We start from the raw sequence: 19853 nt of genomic DNA, 5'->3' as shown, positions 1-19853 counted from the left end.
AGTGTACTACACTATTCATGAAGATCAATCAGAGGATAGTGTGATAGTGTAGTAGTGTATAGAGAGACCATTATATACAAATTTACAGTACCTTTTCTAAGTGGAATAATCCAGATAACAAATTTACTCTTCATGACTTTGTACTTCCTTGTACGTACCGTGTAGAGTGTAGATGCCTAATTTTTAAACAGGGTCGTTTGAACCGATCGATCGAAATGATTATCCGGAATCTGACACTTTAATAAGTCTAAGCTCCTCATAGTCCCGGCTCAATTCATTCTCTCCACCAACCAGAAATAAGCCGTACCATTTTGCAATATCCCCGCAGCTACTATCGTGCAGGAATAACCTTCAATTTATTCTCACACTAGAAACTGACAATTAGGATAAGCTTAATTCCCCAAATTTACATACCAGAGTGATGCAATTTTTTAAAAAAAGAGATATGTATATATTAGCACAGAACCATAGAATCGTATGCAGGTAAAACGCCCAGTGGATAATTTTGCTAGTGACTTTTGGAGCCCTGCGGTACTAAGTAGTACTTAGTACCCCCAGGGGTATAGTATACCTAGGAGGTAGTTAACTTAAACTTGAACATTAGGGTTGAATTAAAAGATTATCCATTCAGCATAAAGAGAAATTCTAATATACATGCCATTCTATCGAGAAGTTACACGCTATTTTAACTCAATTCTTAAAAATTGAGACGGCACAATCGACCATTCTGATCGGCAAGACCATCCTCACTCTTAACAACCCAGTCCTCACTACCTACACCAGTAGGAGCGTAGAAAAGTCCGGTAGGGTCATATCGCTGCTTCAACTTATACAACCGCGCATAGTTAGAGCCGTAGAAAGCCTGCTGGAAATTCGGCTCTAGAATATCAGCCTCGGACATATAGGCACCTGCGTCTGGGCAAGTGGCTCGCCATTTGCCCAGAACATTGTCCGTAAAGTCCTCCATCGCAGACTTAATTTCAGCATTGGTGGCATTAGCACTCCAGCTGGTCGAGGTGATGGCATGCATGAGGGTGTTGCGCCAGGCTGGATTGGCCGAGTTAGGGGTATGTCCCTCGACCAGTTCGGCCTTCATGTTGAATGCGAGAAGAGGATGACCGGCTGTGATTGTTTCCTTGAGAGCGTCAAAAGTCGTGTTGAAGGAATCCTCGCTCTCCCAGTTGGCCCGGGGGAAGAGACGGGATCCGGTCATCATAACCGAAGAAGCAACAGTTTCAAGAGGGAAACCAGCCTGCCAGGCGTCGTAGAAGTTGTCGTAGTACGTAGAATTAGGCGTGATGGAGATACCTAGGTCCTCCAGATCGTTGTACCATGGCTTGACCAAGTCATTATACTGAGCCAGAGTGTGGTTCACAGCAAAGAAGGGGTTCATCAGGAACGTGAAAGAGTCCGTCCCGGTAGACATGACCCAGAAATAGGCGTAAGTGCCGGCATCGGCATTGTCAGGGAAGCGTTGCATGTACGAACGCACGCCAGCCCAGAATGTATCCACAGAGACATCATCGCCGGTAGAGAAGCTGAAAGTAGTCACAGTCACACCAACCTTGGGTTGGACGCGACTGGTGACAGAAGTGACAACACCATAAGTACCTCCGCCGCCACCGCGGATGGCCCAGAAAAGATCCGGATCGCTCTCTTCTGTGACAGTGACAAAGCGGCCATTGGCCAGAACAACCTCAAGTGAAAGAACCTGATCAGCAGCGAGACCATAGATGGAGGACATGGGGCTGTGGCCACCTCCGAGGACATAACCTCCGGCAACACCAACAGTCTTGGAAAGTTAGCTGGAACTCATTCATTAAGAATTAGATATGAATCTCACCTTTCCCTCTCCACCGACAGCTGTGAAACCAAGCTCATTTGCCTTCGCATAAATCTCTTTAGCCTGAACACCAGCTCCCATTTTGACTGCTGGGCCCTTATACTTCCGGCTGCGATAGTTCTCAATATACTCGATTTGCTTAAGGTTGTGGGTCCAGATACCAAGGGCACCAGCTCCAGTAGACTTGCCATTGAAATCATGACCGGTATTCTTGACAACCAATCGCAGACCAGCATTCCGGGCAAAATTGACAGCCAGTTGAATTTGACCAACATTGCTCACGTTAACGGCGTAGCTGCTGTATCCACCAACCGTGCAAGATTCAGAGCTATTTGTTGTGGGAAGACAGCTGCGTCCCTCGAACAAAGGCCACATTACAGAGGCAGGATCAGCGGCACTAGATACTTAATCAGTATATGCCCTTCCATAACACTATATCAAAAAAAGCCTTACTGGATATTGGAATCAGTCCACTCGGAGTTCAATGTGCTGCACTTTTCAGCATCATATTCAGGCCACGAAGAGTAACATGAGGCAGCCAACGGCACAGTCTTGATCAATGCATTACCCAGGAGTTCATCAAATAGCCACCACACCCAATTTGAAGGCCACAGCCAGTCTCCAGGGAAAACCTTGCAGGCTCCAAATGAGCGAGTGTGCAGTGTGCTGTCATTCTTCCCAAAGTCGAAGAAAGCAGACTCGTTCTTACTGAGGTGAGACAAAGAGGAGTCGGTTAATTGGAGTGTCTCGCTTTCGAATAAGGGGGCACCAGAGTTGGACTGAACAGCAACTTTTGAAACAACCGAGACAGCATTTCCAGGGACAATCAGAGAAAAAGCAAGCAAAGCAGCCACCGCAAATGAAGGGGGCGCCATTATGGAAAGGAAAGAAACAAGCAAAGTCAACGTTGAAGAAACAACTTGTCCACCTCTCGATCGACTTTGAATCTACCTGAAGAGGTGAAACAAGGAGAAGAAAAGCGAATGCTTAAAATTAAAAAAGCAGCGGAGAATGATAATCAGGCAATGTTCATCATCATGAGCTTGACAAGAACAGAAACTAGTATCTCCACTACCAAATGCACAAAAGGATTTGGAAGGTAAACAATCCAGCAAGCGACCCACTCCAATGTAGAATGGCAACGAGATATACACCGGAAGAACTCCCGAAAGCCCTCACTCTACTCCACATCTCTCTATTGACTTGGATCAAACTCGACGAACTGGGAACATCGGCCGACGAAATCTCCGAGACACATCGCTTCGGCAGTCGTTTACAGCCAGATATTGCAAACTATAGACGCGGCCATGCAGATTACAGTTAGTAGCACGCCACAATCTACTCGCGACAACTGTCCTACTAGAACCAGTCTAGGAGCCTGGCTAGTCTAGGACTACGGAGTACATTATCCAAGCGTTCCGTTTTAGGGCCAAGAGTGGACTCCTCGGAGAAGGGGGAGGGGGGGGGGGGTATTTTCTTTGATTTTCTGGCCCTGTCCATCTCCCGATCAGCCCCCACTTATACTTCGTACGAAGTCGATTCCCTGTAATTCCTTCGGCTTAATCCGGATTGAAGCCATTCAAAGACCTCTTTTTATGACCGAAGACCGAATAGTCATAGTTTACGCCACGAGGGAGCAATAGTCTTGTACAAATACACGTGGCCTATCCCGGTCCTATATTCTGCGCTAGGAATTATGGACTTAGAATGGATATTATCCCGATAATTTCCAAGCGACATGCATCTCACAAACTAGTAATGTATCGAGTGTACCGAGTACAGAGCAAACATTGCCTTGCCATCGGGGGGGGTTTCTTCGTTGGGATCCACTACAGATGGATTTTCCGATCCACATTGATTTACAGTGGAGGATCTGAGGCGCTCGGATGGCTAGGTACACTTCATCGAAGGACGATATCCGGCCGAGGTCCGGAGGATTTGGGAAATGGTTTATTACCGCTACAGGTCTAAGGGTTTTAGTCCTTTTTACCACAGTTGGTCTCATTTCCCGGCGGGATATTGGGGATGTGACGAACGGATTCCAGAAACGTTAAACAAGAGGCTTTCTTCATACCTGGGGATATATTCTCAAAAACGGTCAACATTGCGAGATGAGCAGATTGCGAATCCTTTCTCAATTTATTGATTTTTTTTTTTCTATTATATGCCGGTGTTCAGATCAATCATTGGACCGTGAGAAGTCCTTGAAGCCCACGGTTCATTGGCAGTTTCATGGCTTAACTTGTCTGGGGAGAACGACCCACAGTGCATTGAGCTAACGAGTACCGAGGCGATGGCAATGTCTCAAAGATTGCAAAGAACAAGAGAAAATATTTTTATCGATCTTCATAGAAGCTGTGATGGAAGGGTTTTATCTTTGGAGTATCTGCTGTCGCAAGTTTTAGCTTAGATATGAAGGTGCATCCAACGAAAAAAAAGAAAATAACATCCATGGATCTTGAGATATTCATGAAACAAGGACTAACCACTAGACCAATTCATACCGAAATTAAAATCTTCCTCAATATAAACTGGAAAAATTTCCTTCCTCTAATTTATCCATTATGTAACCAGCACAACACTTCATCGGTTTATTCCAAGCCCGATGGGTCGAGTTTACTCTTTCTCAGTGGTGGAGTTAAAAACTCAACACCAATGGCAATAAGCCATCGGAGTATCTACTCTCCAACGACATTCCCCATCGGGGAATCCGACATTAGCCCATTTCCCGTTCATAGGGCGCTTAGAACCAGATTCCAGACTCACGCCCTTGAAGTGGAGGGGAGATTCAGGCCCTGCAGACCTTGATTGATTGAGTTTGTGGCGGAAGTCCGCCATGTACTGAGTTTCATAATAGGGCTATGAAATCCGTTCTGGAAGAATTCTTTTAACATGATCTGATATTGGTTTCTTCTCTTTCTGCATTGCGGTTTCTGGGGAATTTCTTGCAGAATGATTGATGATCATCATCAGAAGGTTGCGCTGGGTATTGTCGTTGCTTTTCCTATTCTTGGTGGTCTGGCTGTTCTGATGCGATTATGGAGTCGGGGTTTGTCGAGATCTGCATTGACAAGTGGTAGGTTTGCTCTAGTGATCGACGAGATAGATTTCGCGATTTGATGCGCTTGAGCTGACGAAAAGTAGATGATTATCTGATTGTTATAGGTTATGTGCGTCGAGCCGGTGCCTTGTATCTCTTAGCGTGTGCTGATTTTGAGTGTAGATTTTTGCAATTGGGCAATCAGTTACTTCATGGTACTGTAAGTACGGTGTTTATTACTTTTCAAGATTCAACCTTCAAGCATTCGATGCGTTTCATAATAACACGATATAGATATCAAGACGAATTATGTCGGGATTCACCAATGGGAGATTCCCAAAGTCTATAATGTCAAACAAGGAATGATTGTAAGAGTTATACAGCCATCCACTGGAGATGGGGACAATGAAACTCACACCTCTGCAGTGGAATTTCGCCAACCAACTTCTCTACAATCCAACTTTGACCATCATCAAGCTATCGATTTTGGCATTTCTTCGTCGGCTCGAATCACGGTCGCGTCTCGTTAATACTCTGATTTGGGTCTCGGTGACAATAGTGGTTGGCTTATTTATCGCCGTCCTGTTCGTCGATATCTTCCAATGCAAACCGGTTGCATATGTATACGACTTGTCGATCGAAGGTGGAACTTGTATAGATCAAGGAGGCTTCTACGTGTCCACGGCAGCACTTAATCTGTTCACGGACCTGATTGTCCTGTCCATTCCAATTATTATTACCTGGAATCTCCAGATGCCACTGCGTCGAAAGCTTGCAGTTTGTCTGATTCTTTGCCTTGGAGGAGTGTAAGTCTGGAACAATCCCAACCCTCAAATCCACCCTCAGTCAGACCCCTAACAAGGCCAATAACGACAGTGCAACGGCTATTGGCGTCTGGCGAATTGTCATTCTAGCCAATGCATTCCTAAGCAATAACACCCCCAAAGACCCAACTTATTCCATTGGGTTCTGCAGCTCCGCCATCGAAGTCAACGTGGCCGTCGTCACTGCTTGTGCCCCATCAATGAAAGCCATCGCCAGCAAATATCTCCCTCGTCTACTAGGAACCTCTCGCGGCGCAACAACTGGCTATGGACCCGGAACCAGTGGATCACGCAGTGGATTTCCGGGATCAAGCAAATTCTCTCGGCATAAATCGCAATTACATTCCCACCCAGATGATGGATACGAGATGGCTGATCCGACACATCGGGTGGACATTGGTCGAAGTGAAGATCACTTTGATATGCGCAAGTACAAGCGTCACGGCGATAGTCCGAGTATCTCAAGTGGGAGTGATAATGGGATAGGAGGAATTGTCAAGACAACTGATGTGTCTGTTCAATATATGGGAGAGACTGTGAATGAAAATGGTCGGTCGCGTCATGATAAACAGGCCAGTATGGACAGTCTTGTTTGAGGGAGATTAATCAATGATAATGGTACAGTATGATATAATAGAATCATGGGCATATAGCCTATTTATTTCCACTTCCACACTCTCGGAAGATAAAAGAAAAACAGAAGCATAAAAGGTTGATTGATTTTGACGAGGGAAGAAAAGCGTGAGGGGTTGACCCCGCCGAATATCAAATTGACTTCTGCTCTTCTTTTTGTTCTTCACTTCTTCACTCCCTCTCCTCTTGATATCTAATACTTTGAATTGTATAAATCATGACTTCCCAATATCAGTTGCCCTTCAAGGTACGTTCTTCATTCCCTTCTGCCTTCCTAATACTCCCACCTATATACCCTGTCCTCAGTTGAACTGTTCAACAGTGGAGTTCGGCGCGAATCCCGAACCCTTCACATAACTTACCCTGCAGCTCGGAACTAATGCGATTCTAGCTTTCAGACCCATCTCTATTGCATTTCGACTCATTCGTGGGTAATAAATGGGTAGAGGCAAAGAGCAAGAAGCGATTCGAAGTCCTTGGTATCTATCAAATAATTTATGAAGTCCGAATTCAACACAATGTCTGGAGACTAACAACGGACTATAGATCCTGGAACCGACCAAGCATGGGCAAGTTGCCCCGCAAACACAGCCGAGGATGTCAACGCTGCAGTGGAGGATGCCCATGCTGCCTTTGAGGAGTTCCGCAAAGTATCTCCACGCAAGCGTGCACAGTGGTTGTTAAAGTGGTGGGAACTCACCACCCAAGCTCGTGATGATTTAGCTCAAATCGTTACCCACGAGACTGGAAAACCCCTTGCTGAAGCCTACGGAGAATTAGATTACTCCCTCGGCTTTCTGTGGTGGTTTGCTGGAGAGGCTGAGCGTATTCAGGGTACTGTTTCTGTCCCAGCTGCGCCAAATCGTCGCTTGTTCACCATTAAACAACCTATTGGCGTGGCGGCTGCACTCGTGCCATGGAACTTCCCTGTCGCAATGGTGTTGCGAAAGGTCGGTGCCGCCATGGCCGCTGGTTGTACGATGGTCGTGAAGCCGAGTCCTGAGACGCCTATTTCGGCTCTGGTGTTAGCCGAGTTGGCGCAACGAGCAGGCATTCCGGCTGGTGTACTAAATGTATTGACCACCGATCTGGAGAATACTCCCCCGCTGAGTGAGGCACTCTGTAAGCACCCACTAGTCAAGAAGGTGACTTTCACGGGCTCAACTCGTGTGGGTAAACTGGTGGCTACCCATTGTGCCCAAGGCCTGAAGAAATTGACCCTTGAACTGGGTGGAAACTGCCCTTTCATCGTCTTTGATGATGCCAACCTTGATCAAGCTCTTGATCAACTCATGGCACTAAAATGGCGCCATGCGGGCCAAGCCTGTATCACTGCCAATCGGATCTATGTCCAGGCGGGCATCTATGACCGCTTCGCAGAATTGTTGAAAGAACGTACGAGCACGTTGGTCGTTGGTCATGGATCTGCTAAAGATACCACAATGGGTCCCCTAACAACCCCACGAAGTATCGATAAAGCAATCGCTCAAGTCGAAGATGCGCGTAACCGCGGTGCCCAAGTAATTCTCGGTGGTAAGCCGTTGACTTCGCAGAAAGGTTACTTCTTCGAACCAACCATTCTGTCTGGCATGACCGAGGAGATGCAGATCTCGCAGGAAGAGTCATTTGCACCCATCGCCGCGTTATATCGGTTTGAGACAGAAGATGAGGCGGTACAGGTAGCCAATGCCACTAGCATGGGATTGGCAAGTTATGCCTTTACCAAGAATGTCGATCGCGTTTGGCGACTATTTGAGAATTTGGAAGCTGGAATGATTGGAATGAACACTGGTGAGTTTTCAAAGAACCCTAGATCCTGATGCAAAATATCCATTGCTAACTCTGTCTTCATAGGCAATCAATCAGCCGCCGAGTCGCCCTTTGGAGGTATGAAGGAGTCTGGCTATGGTAAAGAGAGTGGCAAGGAGGTCGCTGTGAATGAATATCTGGTGACCAAGACAGGAACCTTGACAATTGAAGGCCAGTATTAGTATTAAGGATATCATTTGAGGTCTTCATTTACTATTTATATCAGTAAAGTCCATAACAATGCAATTTACTAGTCCCAGTGGATCACAGGAGATTTGCCATTTTCATAAATTTGAAAACCCTCAAGTCAACGAAATGGCACAAACCAGCGGAACTAAATAGTTTAACGTATACATATTTGATAATTATAAATATAGAAAATGATCATTATGCATCGTGAGATCTTCATGAGGGCTTTGACCACTTGTGTTGTTCCGCAGTTTTATTGAGGGGCAAATCCATCTTCAATTTAGCCCCGCCAGTCTTTTTCTATCTTTTATCAATTTCAACTTCAACTTCAAGTCCGTCTTTCCCCCATCCACCTCGTCTCTGCCGATCGTCCACTGGGGCTGCCAACTCCACATTCATCATCATGGCTATGGATGAATACGCCTCTTTACGCCAGCTGGTGCGAACACACCCTCTAATCGACAATCATGCCCATAACATGCTGGGCCGGGAGGATGTAACAGACTATGACAGTTATCCTTTGGAGTCTATAGTCTCCGAAGCTCACGGTCGCGCGATAACGAACTCTCACACGACGTTGCCACTACTTCGGGCTATAAAACAGCTTCCAGAGCTTTACGAGACATCCTGCTCGAGCTGGGATGACTTGATCGAGGCTCGTCATCGATGGGTGAAGGATGACTATGAGGGTCTTGTCCGACGGTGCTTGGAAGGCACCCACACTCTTCTCCTCGATGATCTTCTAAGTGACGAAGATGTCGAGGCATATACCTGGCACGACAGGTTCACGACACGTGCGACAAGACGTATTGTTCGAATCGAGGCTGTGGCAGCTTCGCTACTGGTCGATTTAATGGACTACCAACGAAAACCAGACGAAACGGTCTGGGGTCTATTCCGACAACGATTCCTCGACGCAATTGATCATGCAATGAATGATCCAGCTGTTGTTGGTTTCAAATCTGTGGTTTGCTATCGTACTGGCTTAGACGTTGATCCTTACTCCGCAGACGAGGATGCTTTGACAGCCTCATTGCACCGAACTTTGGATTCCGGTACGAAGAGATCTGGCTATCGCGTCGAAGATAAACCTTTGAATGATTGGCTTGTTCAACAAACTCTCAAGGCAATTACTTCCAAGAAAAGAGCTGGCATTATAAAGCCAATTCAATTCCATACGGGATTGGGTGATAATGATATCAGTTTGGTTAAAGCGAACCCTGCTTACATGCAGCCATTGATTGCTCAGTATCAGGATGCAGACATTGTTCTATTGCATTCTGCATATCCGTATACGCAAGAGGCAGGTTATTTGGCTTCCGTTTATCCGAATGTCTATCTTGACCTCGGCGAAGTGTTCCCCATGGTCAGTCGGGATGGCCAGGAAAAGATTCTACGTCAGAGTTTGGAGATCGTGCCCATCAATCGTCTTCTTTGGAGTACAGATGGGCACTTTCACCCTGAATCCTATTGGCTGGCTAATCGTCAATTCCGTCAAGCTCTAGAAAAGGTATGTTCCAGTTTCAACCCCTAAGTTGCCTCATTACTAAACTTTTGATTCTTCGTCTGCTTTTCTAGGTACTGGTCGAGTATGTGCAGTGTGACGATCTAAGTGTGACGCAAGCAGAAGATGCCGTCAAGCGTATCCTGTTCGAGAATTCCAACTGTCTCTATAAGTTAAATGCATCAATCAATGACAAAGCGTTCTCTTCTTATGCCCCTCCCACGTCGATAAGTCGTACCAAACAAGCTTACAGTCCCTCGCTGAATGCACTTGATACAAGTCTGGAAGGGTTCGCTGATATTCAGTACATTTGGACACAATGGATCGATTATACAGCAACGCTAAGAGTACGAATCTTTCCCATCGCGGAATTTGTTCGAATCTTACGCAGAGAGAGACGAATAGGTGTATCACTTGCTGTACTTTGGATGTTAAATGATGACACTGTCTTACCCGAGGGATCTACGACAGGACAATTCTATCTCGAGCCTGACCTTAGCAGTCTCTTTCGCAACATCAGTATAGGTTCCTCTGCAGCAAGTGCAACAATTATGAATTTCTGGCGTTCTGAAGACAACAAACCTCTCGAAGGTTGTCCAAGAAGCACATTAGAAGGTATTGTGCAGAAACTTCGTGCAGAAAAGAATATCGACATACTATGCGGCTTTGAAATTGAAGTTATTCTCTTGAACCGGGAAAAAGATGAGACCGGGAAGATCACAGACTACACGCCCGCAACAACAAACCACTCCTGGTCCCAGATGACTTCTGAAACTCGCAAATTCATTCCACTTCTAGAAGAAATTCACCAGACACTGGTGTCAATAGGAATCAATCTCCAGCAATTCCATGCCGAGTCTGCACCAGGTCAATTCGAATTCGTCCTTCCACCTTTATCCCCTCTTATCGCTGTAGATACACTCTACACCGCAAGACAAGTCATCACAACAATCGCAGAGAAACACGGTCTCCGCGCAACTCTACACCCGCGTCCTTTTCCCAAGGGCACAGGAAGTGCCGCACACACTCATATCTCAATTAGGCAAGTTGAACAGGAGGAATCATTCCTTTCTGGGATTCTGGATCATTTCCCTGCTATTGCGGCTTTTACTTTATCTCAAGATGCGAGTTATGAACGCGTTCGTTCGGGTATCTGGGCTGGTTCTGAGTGGGTAACGTGGGGATTTCAGAATCGTGAAGCACCCATTAGAAAGATAAGTCAAGGTCACTGGGAATTCAAATCTATTGATGGTGTTGCAAATGCGTATCTAGCTACGGCCGCTCTTCTTGCTGGTGGTTATTTGGGCTTGAACTCGTCTGCTGAGTTGAAAGTGCAAGAATGTATAGGTAATATCCCATGGAACTTAGAAACATACTACTTTTTTTTTCTCGTCTGTGCTAATCTCGTTACTCAGTGGACGCATCGACGCTCAGCCCTGAAAAGCGAGCTGTATTGGGTATTACGACACCTCTTCCTAAATGTTTATCAGAAAGTCTGCTTGCTCTTGAAAGGGACGAGGCACTGCAACAGGTTTTGGGACCCCAACTCGTTAGCTACTACATAAGTGTTAAACGAGCCGAGTCGGAACGTCTTTTAGCTATGACGGACGAGTCTCGTCGATTTTGGCTTCTTGAGAGATACTGATAGATTTCACAAATAAATCAATCCTCTTCATTCCGAATCAGATATTGGCTGGAACTGGAACAAATACGTTCTGACTGTGATACATCACATCTAAAACCACACGTCTCGTAAGGAATCACTCATCATCCACACTAATAAGAACGCTCTTAGTCTCCAGATAGTTATCAATGCTAACAGTCCATCCCTCACGACCGATCCCACTAGCCTTATACCCTCCAAAAGGCATATCCTTCGCTCCAGTTGGGCTGGTACAATTAACTCCAACAGATCCCGATTCAAGTTTCTTCGCCATACGGAGAGCGCGATTAACATCCTTTGTGTAAACAGCAGCATAAAGTCCGTATTCTGTATCATTGGCCTTCGCAACAACTTCTTCCTCGTCACGGAAAGTATTAATGTGTACCACAGGACCGAAAATCTCCTCTTTCATGGGACGTGCGTCTTCCGGTGTTTCTAGGAAGATAGTAGGTGGAACGAAATAGCCATTCTGATGCTGAGAAGGTTCAGCACCCAGAGCTAACTTGCCAACCTTCTTCGCCTCTTCAATGTAAGCATGGATCTGCTTGTATTGAACCTCATCGGCTTGTGGTCCTTGTTGAGTAGTCGGAAGTAAGGGATCGCCGGCCTTAACATCAGCAAAGCTCTTTTTGAACAATTCAATGAAATTCTCAGCAATCGACTCATGGACATATATACGTGAGTTTGCCATGCAAACCTGACCAGTATTGAATGTCATGCTGTATTTGGTTTGCTCAACTGCCTTCTCGATATTGGCGTCTGGGAAAATGATACATGGGGATTTACCCCCGAGTTCGAGAATCACGTTCTTGAGGTTGGATTTGGCGGCGGCTGCTTGAATGACACGGCCTGTTCTTCCTGATCCTGTGAAGCTTAGAACACGAATGTCCATATGATGCGACATCACGTTGCCTGAGATATGGCCGTGCCCGGAGATAATATTGATTACGCCGGGAGGAAAGCCGGCCTTTTCGATGAGAGTGGCAACCTTGGCGGACTGGAATGGAGTTAGCAATGTCGTGCTTATATTTTAGAGGTGAAGTAGTTCATATTCCTGTTCAATTCTGAGCCGGTATGCCACTTACAGTCAGAGGTGCCTTTTCACTGCTCTTAACCACAACAGTATTTCCAGCAATCAAAGCCGGGGCACTTTTGCCAATCTAATTGAAAGTCTTAGTATATCGTTGAGAATACAATCGACAAGAGAAAACCAACCAAGAACAAAACAGGCACATTCCAAGGAATGATAGCACCAACCACTCCATATGGCTGCTTCATAGTCATGTTAACAAATCCAGGGGTATTCAAACTGGAAGTTCCCAGGGCATCATATCCTGCTTCCGCATAATGATCCAAGGACTCTGCTGCAATGAAAGACTCAAAGTACATGGAAACAGGACGCCCCATTGACAATGCCTCTAACTCAGCAAGTTCATCGTGAGACTCCCGAATCAATTGGGCGAGTTTCTTGAAGTAAACTCCTCTCTGTGAAGGAGCCAGTTGAGACCACGATGGAAATGCAGTCTTGGCGGCAGAAACTGCAGCATTTGTATCTGCCTCAGTCGCCTCGGAGACTATTCAAGAGAATCTTTAGTATTGTCATTACGAGTTCGCTGAGTATATATACCTTGAACAAATTCTTCGCCGGTGGTTGGTGATCTCAAGGGGAATTTGCCTCCATCCGAAGCTTCAACAAACTTTTACTCATCCACAGTGTTAGACCAACTTGAAGATCATAATGAAAGATGGTTGTAGTGAGACCAACCTTCCCATTGATAAACAGTCTCGTCTCGAAAGACTTAACCTTCGGCTCTTGAATAATAGCCATATCCTATCAACAAGATCCTTCTACTGATACAAGATCTGGTAGGTAGGATGAATCTGTCCGGGCGGTTTTCTGTTACAACACGAATGACCCAGGAACAAACTCGAAAATTGTAGAAAGAGGAAGAAAAATCCTTGAGCCCCCGAGAATGTCATGTTTCAACCCCATTTTTAAAAGTGGGCTGCAGAGAAGTTCTTGAATGAACCCCGCACGCTAAAGAAGATACGAGGCCCTCGGTTGATCAAAAGTGCAATTGCAGAAATGGGATTGTATGTTGACTAAACCCTAATCGGATGACTATCAATATACGATCTGATAGGGACTGTGCAAGCTGTCGTTGACCATCTCGTTTTAGGCAGTGTAGAAGGGTGGCTGATAGTGCTGACTGGATTTGTATGTGCATTCATCTAAGACGTACGGAGTACGCATGGTCTGACACCTTGGTATGATTTTATTCTATTATGTCCTTATATTAACAGAAAGGATTAAGAGTATTTTGAAAAAAAAAATTCGTCGTTCTTCATTATGCGTATATACCCATCCATACTTTTTATTCCATCTCATCATGTATTTGTGGAACACTCGAGTAACAAAATGCAAATGCTAATAATTATCAGCAATCTGATTCACGAACAGTGTTAGCAGAAGTTGACCAGCCAGGCACATTCAGAAGCGCAGATGTAGACCAGTTCAACCTAGTCTTTGAGAAGTAGAGAGAAGAACAGAGAGGGAGAAAAGAACAAACTCCGGGCCTGGCATCCCATTTTTCCAGCCAGGCCTGATGCAACGCGCCGTCCATGTGTATAGGTAACCGCCAAAAGAAAACAACAGACACACAGAAACACAAAAAGAAATCAAAGGCAGGGCAAAAATGCAGTGTTTTTGAGACACACGGGGAGAACTATAAAGCACCATATTCATTGGCCGACGTGGGGTGTATGATGATATTCTGCAATATTATCAATGGAATCTCACTTGGCAAAATCAATGAAAAAGAGTTGCATTATGATTCTGTTTACCTAGAAACGCCGAGGCATAGCTAGCAAACCCATCCACCGATAATCGAGGACCGCAAGTAAGCAAAGGGGGTAGATGAGCAATTCGGCGGCAGAATGACAGGATCTCAGACAGTAGTCTTCTGTCTATTTCCCAACTCGCCTTTCTCCCAATTAGTAAGGAGCCGCGATACCTCTCTAAAAGAGACGGGTTTGGTGAGGAACATGTCCACACCAGACGCGAGCGCTTCCGATTCATCTCGGGAACTGCTCAATCCAGTGAGAGCAATAATGACAGCCGGCCGGCGGTCGCCATTCTCTTTCTCTATTGCGCGTATAGCACGCGTAGCCTCGAAACCATTCATCACAGGCATAGATATATCCATGAAGATTATATCGAAGCCCGCGGGCATTCGTTCGACCGCCTCAACGGCAAGCTTGCCGTTTTCTGCAGAGGCAAGATCGACGAGATTGCGCTTCTTCAAAAACGTCATCATCAGGTTGAGATTGATTCTGTTGTCATCCACAACAAGTACCCGTGCCAGTCGCGAAGAAGGAATGCTACCTTCTACCAACGGAGCAGGGAGAGGCGCGGCTGCAACTTCTTCAGGAGCTCCGCTGACTACTGATGGAGCATTGGGAGAGGCCTCGCCAACAGATTTTGAACCGGACCCAACCACTATTGGCGATGAAGTTATATCTGCTGAGAAGGCACCTGTAGTCGAGACTGGTGACGTTACTTCGGATGTTACCGCGGATGCAATTGGGGGAGTTCTGATGGCTAGGTCGATTGTCTCCATTGGGTTTTGGACAATGCTTGCAGGAGTGACGACTGTAGAGCGAGAATTCTGGAAACATTTCAGAACACTGCGTGCCAGTTTGTGAGGCCCGCATGGCCGCCGAATGATATCGACCGATGTGGCAAGTGCAAGCCATTCGGTCTGCTCTATGCTGTAATCCTGTGGCTTATTGCAGAGGATAAGAAGAGATGGCAACGTTGCAGACAGTGGGGTATTGCGCAATTCTGGTAGAGCAGACTCTTCTATGACAAGCATATCCAGAGGCAGCGGAGATGGCCATGAAACAAGTTCGACACCAAACCATTCGGTGAGATATTTTGCAATCTCAGCCCATGTCTGACTCTCTGGAAGAAGCTTCGGTTCCACGCCCCAGATCGCAGCCCGTTTACCAGCGAAACCTTCACGCAACAGGAGTGTTTGAGTCGAAGTTTCAATTTGATGGTGGTTATCGGGGGTTTGATCAACAGGCGGGCTCTCCTCGCCAACGGGCCTGGCGAGAGGGAGAGACACACGCACCATTGTGCCCTCCCCGGGGCGAGAACGCACGCGAATGTTGCCATTCAGCGCTTTGACCAAGCTCCTGACGATTGAAAGACCCAGCCCGGTCCCCACAGCAAGGGAATCCTCTTGAGCGAACGGTGTGTAAAGCTTACCACGGAGGAATTCTTCGGATATACCACGCCCGGTATCTGTGACCGTTAAGGTGACAAGGTCTTCTAAACCCTGTCTACGAGAGCGACCCTCGGACTGGCTGGATGCTTCCAGTTTCAGGGTCACTCTTCCAGAGTCTGTGTATTTCATTGCATTTCCGAATACATTCATAATAATACGTCGAAGCGCACCTGGTTGTGTGCGATAAACCCAATCGCCATGCGCTACATCAATAATCACGTCCACTGTGGACCGATTGGGTTGTGCCTTGGAAAGACTGTTGGATGAGAGAACTGACAAGTCAGCAGGAGCGCCTGAATTTTGTCCATAGGCGAGCCCCAAGCAGATCCCCTCCACAACCTCTTCAGCCAAAATCGCGAGGTCTGTCACAACATACGAGTCGAGGTGAGAGGCTAGTTTGTCAGTTCCCTTGAAGTCGAGTGGCGACTCTTTCCTGCGCTTCAGAGACCGCCATGTCCGCTCAAGAGATACAACCTTGCTAAAATCGAGTACTTGATTCATCGTATCAAGAAGAGTCCGCCCACAGGCATTGACAGTCTCAAGCAAGGATTCTTGGAATTCAGTAAGGTTCGTCCCGTTCAGGAATTCAGCCGCAGCAAGAATTCCGTGAAGAGGACTGCGAAGTTCATGAGAGATGCTGCCTATGAAATCTCCTTTTTGTCGATCGGCAATAAGCGACTCGACCCGACTGTACTCAGCCATTATAGACGAGCCGAACCCAAGAAGGGAACTAAGCTCAACGGCGGATGAGAAGACTTGTGTCTCAGCAGTGGTCCAGCAGAAGCAACCAGCGAACCATTGTGAGTTCACAGCATTCCAAAGAGGGACGAAGATGATCTGTGTCGCGTTGGGAAAATATTCGTTCAACCTGGTGTTTTCGGCAGCCCGTCGCTTTTTACCTTGCGATCTTGTCATATCGATCGGAGGAACCCCTGGAGGTGATCGAGTGTATTGGAAAGCAGGTTTATCGCGAGGCTGGTGGTCATCATCGTCAGATGTTGAGATCAAGCCATCTCGATGAAATGACCAGATTTTCCCCTTGGGATATCGTCGGAGAAGCAATTGCAAAAATGATCGATCGAGTGCAGCTGCGGGAGACTCGCTGATAGCGCCAGCGCGAGGCGCGAATGGTTCGTCATATGTTGACATTGACAAAATCGTCGCGGGCCCTGTGGAGTCGCTCATAGAACAATCACTGCCACTATCCCCATTGGATAACGGTGTGGCTTGAGATTCAAAGAAAATCACACCACCATCATCCCTCAGATCCAAGCTTTCTCGAAGCAAATTCGCAGCCCTGCGGAAACACCAGGAATTTCCATGGGAGTCATCTGGAGGCAGTCGGTTTCTGCTGCTGTTGGTGATCCACTCTGGGAGAGAACTTGCCCCTCCCGACGTCCCAGCATCTATTTTAGAGCCGCCGGAGCTAACTGATCGCGCATCATTGCTGAGAGATCTATCGTTCGGCGGGCTGTTGGAGGGACCTGATGAAATTTGGAATTCTAGATGAGATGATTGATCGAATTGGACCGAGTGACCATTACTGCTTCCACGAGAGTCCCCGGAGACACTGACTCGGTTGTTTGCTGACGATGGGGTTACAGATTGATCGTCTAGGGCAAGGCTAGCAGTCTGCGAGGGATCGCCACTGTCCACGAAGCTGGAGCTTCCCTCCACGAAATAGCTCAATCCACGGGAAAGTCGCGCAGATCGACGGCCCTCTGAAGCCTGTCGGCACACTTTCAGATAATCCATGACCAACATGGCTAGTGATCCAAGGGTCTCTTTGTCCAATGTCGTCAATCCATCGCGCGGGGACTTGTCCATGACGAAGAAACATCCCAAGTTGATATTCTTGTCCGTCGTGAGAGGTGTTCCCGCATAGAATCGGAAATGGGGATCGTTTTGGACGAAGTTAAGATGACTATAACGTTCGTTTTCGCAAAGATCATTGACAACCAAAACTGGGTACTCGGCATTTTCGCGATCGGCAGGTGGGAGCGCAACAGTATCCTACCACAGACAACAGGAAAGTCATGAGTTCAGCTGTTACTCCAGAGACGATCAAGTGGTCGTCCACACTTATATTACAAACTTACCTGACACACCTTCCACACTTTGCGACCAGTAGTGTTTCCAGTCCACATACCATCTTGATGGTCATGAACCGCATTGTCGTTGAGGTTGACTGACTTAGTGGCCTCGGACAGCATGAATTGTTGATCTCGATCCAGAACACATATAAAAGCCCGTTCCACATTCAAACGCAGAGCTGCAAGTTGCGCAAAAGATGTTAGAGTATTGTTGGATAATCCTAGGACCAATGCCTCGGGGCCAATCGCAGTCGAGGATTGCGAGCTGGCACTACTGTTTGAATTCCCTTCTACCGAAGTATCACGCACGGGGGGTGCTTGAGCTACCCGATGAGCTCGTTGGTCCATCTTCAGCGGTAGAGCACAGCCATGCAGGTAGCGGGCGTGTTGGTCCACCAGGCTGATAGTAGCGATATAACTCCCTTGCTCTGCGATCAGCCCCGTGTTCAGCAACTTGGATCGATCTCGACTTCGCTTCTTCCATTGCGTTGTTGCAAGACCAGGAGTTGGTAGACCAGAGTCATGCATACTTCGAGTTCACAAGGCGGCTTCAAAGGGCACGGGCCGGTGGCCGGCGCAAACGCGAGCACGAGGGAGTCGTCAATCAAGTCCTTTCCCAGTCGAGTTTAGACGTTCGGGCCTTGAGAGGCGAGAGTTGTATGAGTGAAAGGGCGATCTGGAGAATGCGAACAATACAAATTGATCAGTCATCGAGCGGTGGAGAGAACAAAATGTTGTTGGTTTGTGTGTGTGGAAAAAAGTGGGCAGATCTTCATCCCCACCCGCTCTCACGAGAAAAGAAAGAGAATGGTAGCAGAAGCGGATCTCAAGGCCAGAAAAGATGTATTAAACCACAGATGGTACCTCGATCTGTCAGGTGGAGATGGGGCTGACCACGGTTTATGGCTGTGGACAGCTGGGGAAAATTAGTCCAGGCGATCTAATTAGCGCCATGGGCCACAAGCACAAATGAGCATTGTGACTCGATGGGGTACATGCCCCTTTTCTCCACCGATCTATCGGAAAGTTAGGGAAGGGATGTAGGGATGAAGAAACTTGTGAGTGTTCAATACGTACCTGTGTGATTCCGTACGTACAACTGTACATAGTACAAGAAATGACAGGGAGGGGCATTGGGTCATTGCGTGAGCTGGTGAGAAGTGGGGATGCTGATCTTTCAAAGCTCCCCTGGTGATGTGCAAAAGGGAAAAGTGAAAGAGTGAAGGAAGTGTCCAATTGGAGATGAATGAACTGGATTACCTAATCAGGACAAGACGCGGAAGGGACGCATCCTTCGCTCTTTCCTCCACTTCATCCACTTCGTCCACTCCACAGCGCAACTCCTTCTGGAGAATCATCAGACTTTTTTACATTGAGCACTCCGAATTTTATGTCCCGTATGGAGTTGATGGAGTAGCTGGAGTATACATTATGGAGCAATATGGGACCATGAAGAAGCCACAGTGCCATCTTGTAAAGTACAAGTACATACAGTACAGTATACTATGTACTTAAGTATGTAACTATAGTTCGGAATATTTTAGTTACACAGGTTCACACCAAACCTGAACCAACCCAGCAGCCATCTCGTCACTGAGGCTTTCTGAGTACCGCCCATCATCATCTCGTACTCCTTTTTGAGTCTGATCAACACTGACTAACGCGCGTGGCGCGTTGCTGGCGTATGTGGTGGCGGTGGCGACAACATCCCCAAATAGGAAATATGTGGACCAGCTCCGCCATTATCACAATGTACTCGGTACATACAAGGTACACAGTTTCATGCCTTGGACCCCCCTCATTCTAAAGAGTATCGTTTGTGTACCATGTCTCCTGTTACATTAGTAGTTAGTATCAAAATCAACTGACCAGGTGGCAATGTAGGTACAGCACAGTACATACTGTACACAGTGTACAGTGCATGTACTAACTATATGCACTGTAGTACATACACTGTGTATCT

At 46.8% G+C, this 19853-nt stretch overlaps 6 protein-coding genes across 6 annotated transcripts; 3 read left to right on the top strand and 3 right to left on the bottom strand.

Annotated features, from left to right (window-relative positions):
• Positions 1-697: 697 nt before the first annotated feature.
• On the bottom strand, positions 698-2718 carry N7469_005593 (FAD-dependent oxidoreductase; the record flags this gene model as incomplete). Its single annotated transcript, XM_056644513.1, has 3 exons — positions 698-1792; positions 1844-2240; positions 2297-2718. The coding sequence occupies 3 exons, from the start codon at positions 2716-2718 to the stop codon at positions 698-700; spliced, it is 1914 nt and encodes a 637-aa protein (XP_056501327.1).
• Positions 2719-4795: 2077 nt separating this feature from the next.
• On the top strand, positions 4796-6303 carry N7469_005592 (uncharacterized protein; the record flags this gene model as incomplete). Its single annotated transcript, XM_056644512.1, has 6 exons — positions 4796-4919; positions 4988-5013; positions 5067-5103; positions 5178-5251; positions 5310-5689; positions 5760-6303. 6 exons carry the CDS (start codon positions 4796-4798, stop codon positions 6301-6303), a joined length of 1185 nt encoding a protein of 394 aa, XP_056501326.1.
• A 254-nt stretch (positions 6304-6557) lies between these two features.
• N7469_005591 (NAD-dependent succinate-semialdehyde dehydrogenase) lies at positions 6558-8331 on the top strand (the record flags this gene model as incomplete). Its single annotated transcript, XM_056644511.1, has 4 exons — positions 6558-6587; positions 6732-6819; positions 6887-8131; positions 8195-8331. 4 exons carry the CDS (start codon positions 6558-6560, stop codon positions 8329-8331), a joined length of 1500 nt encoding a protein of 499 aa, XP_056501325.1.
• Positions 8332-8741: 410 nt separating this feature from the next.
• Positions 8742-11487, top strand: fluG (uncharacterized protein; the record flags this gene model as incomplete). Its single annotated transcript, XM_056644510.1, has 3 exons — positions 8742-9848; positions 9917-11189; positions 11258-11487. 3 exons carry the CDS (start codon positions 8742-8744, stop codon positions 11485-11487), a joined length of 2610 nt encoding a protein of 869 aa, XP_056501324.1.
• A 115-nt stretch (positions 11488-11602) lies between these two features.
• Positions 11603-13333, bottom strand: N7469_005589 (aldehyde dehydrogenase family protein; the record flags this gene model as incomplete). Its single annotated transcript, XM_056644509.1, has 5 exons — positions 11603-12502; positions 12591-12665; positions 12721-13079; positions 13133-13202; positions 13271-13333. 5 exons carry the CDS (start codon positions 13331-13333, stop codon positions 11603-11605), a joined length of 1467 nt encoding a protein of 488 aa, XP_056501323.1.
• Positions 13334-14453: 1120 nt separating this feature from the next.
• N7469_005588 (uncharacterized protein) lies at positions 14454-18418 on the bottom strand (the record flags this gene model as incomplete). Its single annotated transcript, XM_056644508.1, has 2 exons — positions 14454-17810; positions 17897-18418. 2 exons carry the CDS (start codon positions 18416-18418, stop codon positions 14454-14456), a joined length of 3879 nt encoding a protein of 1292 aa, XP_056501322.1.
• Positions 18419-19853: the final 1435 nt, after the last annotated feature.

The sequence above is a fragment of the Penicillium citrinum genome, assembly GCF_028827155.1.
Source record: "Penicillium citrinum strain IBT 23319 chromosome Unknown utg000004l:1.0-2404223.0:1.0-2405248.0, whole genome shotgun sequence".
NCBI classification, from domain to species: Eukaryota; Fungi; Ascomycota; class Eurotiomycetes; order Eurotiales; family Aspergillaceae; genus Penicillium; species Penicillium citrinum.
Note: the sequence above shows the minus strand (reverse complement) of the source record. Positions and strands in the feature narration are given on the sequence as shown.